Here is a 7,283-nt window from a genome sequence, read left to right on the forward strand (position 1 = left end):
ATAATTAAATTTGACAAGACCGTAGGATAAGAGGTACATTTCCACACAATTCCCACCACCAGAACTCTGTATCCCATTCCCCTCCCTTGAAGACTTTCCAATTTTTTAATCCCTCTGGGAGTATGGACCCAGGATTATTATGGGGATGCAGAAAATGGAAGGTCTGGCTTCTGTAATTCCTTCTCCGCTGAACCATGGACATTGGTAGGTTGATCCATACTTGTAGCCTGTCTCTCTTTCCCTAGTTGGGCATGTGGGGTTCTAGGACACATTGTTGGGGTTGTCTGGCCAGGGAAGACAGGTTGGCATCATGGTAGCATCTGGAACCTGGTGGCTGAAAAAGAATTAAGATATATAGCAGAACAAATTGTTAACTAATCATGAAACTAAAGGCAAGAATGCAGATAAAATTTGGTTTATTTATATGCATTCACTTATTTAAGTGAGAGAAGATTAAACCCGAGGACTATTCTGGCACATATGGTTGTGGGGATCAGACTTGGTATCTCATGCCTGAGAGTCCAACCTTTGGTTAATTGTACCCCACTCCCAGGCTGCCTATATGATCTTTTACATTTGGTTTATACAGGTGCTGGGGGGAGGAGTGAATGGACAGAAAAATTTGCTTTAGGGGAACTTGGAGAAAATGTTACATTTATAAATTAACTTAGTAGTACTTATATTTTGGTTGTTTCAACTTTTAATGAAAGGGCAGATGAAGGGACTAGTAATTTATATAAATTGGTAACTTAACAGAATATTTTACAAATCATTTTATTTTTTTTCATTACTGTATAGAGACAGAAATTGAGAAGAAAGGAGGAGATAGAGTGGGATAAAGAGAGAGAGAGAGAGACAGAGACCTGCAGCACTGCTTCACTACTTCTGAAGCTTCCCGTCTGCAGATGGGAACCAGGGCCTTGAATAATTTTCTTGGCAGCTTTTATAGTATAATTATTACCACTTCACCATGTATTTTTTAAATTTTTTATTTGTTATTTATTGACTAGAGACAAATCAAGAGGGAAAGGGGAAATAGGGAGAAAGACATCTATAGCACTGCTCTGCTTGCAAAGCTTGAGTCTGGATTCCTTGTACATTGTAATATGTGCACTCAACTGTGCACCATCACCTGCCTCCTCTTACCATATTATTTTACTGTTGAATGTTTTTATAGAAGAAAAGCTTATGCCATGAAGATAGGAGAAAATCAGTTTAAGATTTGATCTAGTTTACCCACTAGAGGTGAAGTCCCATTTTTTTGAACCTGGCACCATTAGAGAGCATAGTGGTACAAAGGATGGTGGAATGATGCTATTGTATGTCTCCTTTTTCTCTGGAATTGATTATTATTTAAGCTAGTCTGAGAGTGGTGGAACACATATACATGAAGCCACAGACCCACCAAAAAAAAAAGAAGAAGAAAAGAAAAGCTAAAATTAAGTGGTTAATGTCAATTTTGTGTATTTCTTGTCTCAGGTGAAAGTTTTATTTGTAAGAAACTTGGCTACTACGGTAACAGAGGAAATATTGGAAAAATCATTTTCTGAATTTGGAAAACTTGAAAGAGTGAAGAAGTTGAAAGATTATGCATTTGTTCATTTTGAAGACAGAGGAGCAGCTGTTAAGGTAGACATTATTGAATTTTGGTCCTTGGTATTTGAATTTTATTCCTGAAACTTATTCAACATAAAGTGACTTGAAAACTGAAATGAGATTGATTTTTAGCTTTTGCCAAATCTGGAACTTTCTTTTATGCATCTTTATTAGTGATGTGATAAGATTCCACATTTTAGTGTCTGGTTTTAATAAGTAAAAATGTAACTTCTGGCAAGTTACTTTTAATCTCTTACTGTTTTTGTGAGCCTAAGGTTTGATGGCATGGTCCCTTGGAAATATAGAAAGTATAGTAATTATTTGCTATAAATAGTTAGGCACTGTGCATGGTACTCTCAGTTAATGTTGGGGTGCTATCACAATCAAGGGATGCCCCTTGGCTTTTTTTTTTTTTTTTTCTGATGGAAGCTAATTAGACTACTATTTGTAAAGCTCACTGTTTGGGGCCAGGGAAATAACTCAGCCTGTTGTTTATATGCCAAAAGCAGCTACATTATGACAGTGCTGAGCTGTGCTCTCTGGTCTTCTCTCCCTAAATAAATAAACAAATCTTAAAAAAAAAAATCACAGTTCACTATAAAATTAGTATTGGTTTCTAAAATTGTCATTTGTGTGGTTTACAGGTATAGGTTTTAAATCTGCCTTCTAATTTAGTTGCTATTAAATAACTTGTTGACTCTAACTGTATATGATTTCTAAGAGCCTGTAGGGTTGTTTGCCTAAGTAGTCTATGGAGTTTGTAGCCAAGCAATTGGAAATCATAGTCTCCAGGATGGGAAGAAAAGAGAATTTTGATGCTCCATTCTTATATCAGAAAGCTTTTATAGACTTATTTTATTAATTAGCTGAAATAGCTAAAAGCTCATATGGAGACATCTAGAGGAGAACTGATTTAATCTTATTAGATACTTGTAAATGCCATTTATGATTATAGCATTTCAAAGAGAAAAAGCTACTGTAGGAAAACAGAAAAAATAGTAATGAGTTAATTTATTTGAACTTTTGAAATATGATATAAAAATATTGGCATATAGAATTCTTATTTGATTACTGCAGTCCAGGTGAGTACTTAAATAATAGTCCAGGCCTTTTGTGCTCTTGGTGCTTTCAGCTAACTGTTGTTGCAAAGTATGTTCCAGGACAATGTGTTCTGGGGGAGATTTAGTTTTTTGGATCAGTATTTTGTTGAATTCTATTGATAACATCATTTATATTTCAGATCCTTAAAATTTTATTGAAGAACAGTGTGAGACCTACATGTCGAATACCTTGTGCTTACTTAGAAAATTTGAATTCTGAAAAGTTAAAATGCTTTTTGCCTGGTTTGTGCTAATCCTGATATTTATTCCAGATGTTTATCTATCCTTTGGTATAGCTAAGCTTTGAGGAGTTAATGGAATCAAGGAATGGGCAAGTCTGGGAGCTCCTTTACATATTAAAGTATAAGGCACTAGTTTGTTCTCAATATAATTTTTAAAGATTTATTATCAAGAGGGGGAGAGAACCAGAGCATCACTCTGTCATGTGTGGTTTTTGTTTTTTTCATTTATTAATAGGATAGAGACAGAAATTGAGAGGGCTGGGGAGAATGAACCACATAAGCAGCACTTCACTACTTGTAATGCTTCTCCTCTGCAAGTGGGGACTGGGGACTTGAACCCAGGTCTTTGCACATTGTAACATGCACTCAGCTGGGTATGCCACATATGTAATTTTTTAACACCCAGCCCATATGTAATTTTTAACTAAGTCCTCATGCATGCATGTCTGTCTTTCTGCTCATTAAACACCTCCCATTCCACCTCAATGTAATTTTTATATAAGAATATAGGACTGATGAGCACATACCTCCATGTGTGAGACCCTGGGTTTGATCTCCTGTGCCCCATTAAAATGAAAAAGATAAAACAGCAGAACACTATAAAAGGCATAAAATTCATTGATCTCTTTCTTTTTATCTAAAAAAAGAAACAGGTAAGATTGAGGGAAATATACTTGTGTTTTTTTTATGTAGCTAGATTAATCTTTTGTAAATTAATAAAAATTGGAAGTATATTAAAATACTTGCAAAAGTTTTTCCTTATTATACCTGGTCTGTAGTATTTTAAGAGAATTTAGGCTAGTGTAGCAATATTTTAATTGAGTTCAGATAACAGGTTATAGTCAAACTAGACAAGTTCAACAAGCTGGTGTAATTAAAAAAAAATTGTGATTAATAGTAGGTCACAAGACTATAAGATCACACCGTACCCACCAGCAAAGCTTTTTATCCTCACCCTCCCACCTCCCAGAGATAGCCAATGTAGTTCTCACAAGTCTTAGAAATAGTTTTTTTGACAAGCTGGTGCAATTTTAAGAAACTACTAATTAGCTGAAATAGTACTATTTGTAAAATAAATGTATTTTCCCCCCTGGTTTTTGTATAGGCCATGGATGAAATGAATGGCAAAGAGATAGAAGGGGAAGAAATTGAAATAGTATTAGCCAAGCCACCAGACAAGAAAAGGAAAGAGCGCCAAGCTGCTAGACAGGCTTCGAGAAACACTGCGTGAGTCTGCATTTTAGTAAATTTCTTTGAAGAGGGGGTCGATGGAAGTCAGGTTAATGAAACAAAATCAGGAAAGTCTTGAAGCAACTGATTTTTTTTCTTTTCTCCCTTCCATCCACTACTAGGTATGAAGATTATTACTATCACCCTCCTCCTCGAATGCCACCACCAATTAGAGGTCGGGGTCGTGGTGGGGGGAGAGGTGGATATGGCTACCCTCCAGATTACTATGGCTATGAAGATTACTATGATGATTATTATGGTTATGATTATCACGACTATCGTGGAGGCTATGAAGATCCCTACTACGGCTATGATGATGGCTATGCAGTAAGAGGAAGAGGAGGAGGAAGGGGAGGGAGAGGTGCTCCACCACCACCAAGGGGGCGGGGAGCACCACCTCCAAGAGGTAGAGCTGGCTATTCACAAAGGGGGGCACCTTTGGGACCACCAAGAGGCTCTAGGGGTGGCAGAGGGGGTCCTGCTCAACAGCAGAGAGGCCGTGGTTCCCGTGGATCTCGGGGCAATCGTGGGGGCAATGTAGGAGGCAAGAGAAAGGCAGATGGGTACAACCAACCTGATTCCAAGCGCCGTCAGACCAACAACCAACAGAACTGGGGTTCCCAACCCATCGCTCAACAGCCGCTTCAGCAAGGTGGTGACTATTCTGGTAACTATGGTTACAATAATGACAACCAGGAATTTTATCAGGATACTTATGGGCAACAGTGGAAATAGACAAGTGAGGGCTGGAAAATGATGGGCAAGATATGATTGGCTCTAGATCTACATTCTTCAAAAAAAATTTTTTTGGCTTAACTGTTCCATCTTTAAGTAGCAGTTTGCTGCCATTTGTATTGGGCTGAAGAAGTCACTATTGTGTATATACTTAAGTCTTTTTATTTTTTCCTCTTTCCATAAATGCTCTTGGACATATTGGGCTTACAGAGTTCCCTTATTCTGGGGGATATGATGCTTTATTGGTCCATGCTTCATTTTAGCTTCGAAACAAACTGAGCACACTGTTAAATCACGATGATTTTGCAGAACCTCTGGTTTTGGATGGTTTCTCTTTTTTTTTGGATTTGGATAGATTACATAGGAGTATGGAGTATGCTGTAAATAAAAATACAAGCTAGTGCTTTGTCTTAGTAGTTTTAAGAAATAAAAGCAAAAGAAATTTAAGTTTTCTTGTATTGAAAATAACATGATTGTATGTTTTGCATTCCTAGAAGTAGGTAAACTGTGTTTTTAAATTGTTATAACTTCACACCTTTTTGAAATTTGCCCTACAAATTTTGTTTGGCTTAAACGTCAAAGCCGTGACAATTTGTTCTTTGATGTGATTGTATTTCCAATTTCTTGTTCATGTAAGATTTCAATAAAACTCAAAAAACTATTCAAAACATTACCTATTTCAAATTCAATTGTGTCTAAAACATTATTCGTAATCCTTGCAGGAACATTGTTTTCAATTATAACTGCCTATGTGAGTGATCAAATTCATGCAAAATTTCTTGTCTACTCCAATATGGTATTGTGGATATCAGACTGAGGATTAGTCTAAATTCTATTTATTCCAAATAGCACTTCATTAATTGGTATTCTCTTACAATCTCTTAATTTCATACCTTATTTTTTTTTTTATAAAAATTGGTTCAAAGACTTGAGAACATTCTTGGCAGGCATTGGATTATTTGAAATAAATAAAATGGGGCTGGGGAAGCAGACTGCAATTTACTTTGACCCACATTCTTTCTATAAATGATAATTTGTTGACTGAAGACCTCATTTCCTGGATGAGTGAATGTATAGTAGCAGGAGAAAATATTAGTACTGTGGCGTCAATTGCACTGCGGAGTAAACTAATTGTAGTATACACGATCACAACTACCACTTGTTATTGGTTTAGGAATGTAAATTCCTATTGCTTTGTAAATTTACTTTGAGAAATAATCATGCCTTATAATAGAGGCTTAACAATATCTAGTGGCTATACTTCTATTAATACCTTTTAAAAACATCCTAGTGGCTAAAAAATTTTTGATTAGCCCAGTCACATCTATTTCCCTGTTTCCTTTAGAGATTCTTATTTATGGTGATGATTTTTTTTTTTTGCTTGAAAATAAGAGGAACAGAAGAATCTTAACTGTACAAAAATGTCTGGATCACTTTCAAATTACCATAAAAATTTCCTTTACATTTTGCTCATAGTTGATTCTAAAATGTTTTTTTATGATACAATTAAGACATTGGGAAACAATTAAAATGGACACACCTTTATTTTGTATATTTCTGTTTGGTGTCTTTTTTTATCTCAGCAATATTAGATTTAAAGCCTCTTAATTCTTACTAGCTTGGTTAGATCACATGTTGGGTTTCTTGGCTTCTTGATTTCGTATAAGAAAATTACTATTTGCTGATGAAATCTGTCTCATTTCTCTTTACAGTACACTCATTACATAGTACATTAAGTTAACAGACCTGATTGCTTTTATATTTTTGGCAACTGATAAGAGAATTACATAGTCTGTTATATAGTAGTTTCACATTAACATGGGTATGTATCTCTTAGAAAAAGCATAAATCCAATTATTTTTCATATGCCCATGTATGTAAGTAAAGACACCAAACATACTTCAAATGCTACTTTTAAACTTTAAAAATACTATATGAAGCTATAAATATAAATTTGAGTTAGACCCTGATTTTTCTTGGTCTACAAGAAAAAAAAAAATTCACCCTAAGTTGTATTTCTTAAATTATATTAAAATTAGATGTTACCAACTATAAAATTGTCATGAAGAGAATTAATGATAAGAATAGAAGTAATTCTGACAAAGTAATTTATTGTGCTTCCCCTACCCATTCTAAAATAGAAACTATAGCAAAGAAAAAATTTATGAAATGTAATTTTCAGGAGCTTTATATCTGTAGAGATGTCCTAATATTATTTTACTACTTAACAAATAAATGTGGCTTTTTAAGCATTAAGTGTTACTTTAGAGCTTTTCACCTTTTTGATGTTTTCTAAATTTGTGCTATTGTAGCATTTACAGAAATTTGATTCAGAGACCAGTTTTTTACTGAAATAAATAAAGCAATTTAATATATAAGT

The 7,283-nt window shown here is 34.9% G+C and overlaps 1 protein-coding gene across 6 annotated transcripts in view; it reads left to right on the top strand.

The window, feature by feature from the left end:
• HNRNPR (heterogeneous nuclear ribonucleoprotein R) overlaps nt 1–5,573 on the top strand; it is a 43,575-nt gene extending 38,002 nt beyond the window's left edge. For all 6 annotated transcript variants that reach the window (XM_007528724.3, XM_060205513.1, XM_007528723.3 and 3 more), the window contains 3 exons: nt 1,480–1,629; nt 4,044–4,165; nt 4,291–5,573. In XM_007528724.3, coding sequence (XP_007528786.1) covers nt 1,480–1,629; nt 4,044–4,165; nt 4,291–4,903 — 885 coding nt within the window. In that variant the 3' untranslated portion in view covers nt 4,904–5,573. The remainder of the gene's footprint in view (nt 1–1,479; nt 1,630–4,043; nt 4,166–4,290) is intronic.
• Nucleotides 5,574–7,283: the final 1,710 nt, after the last annotated feature.

Source organism: Erinaceus europaeus, chromosome 13, assembly GCF_950295315.1.
Source record: "Erinaceus europaeus chromosome 13, mEriEur2.1, whole genome shotgun sequence".
Lineage (NCBI taxonomy): Eukaryota > Metazoa > Chordata > Mammalia > Eulipotyphla > Erinaceidae > Erinaceus > Erinaceus europaeus.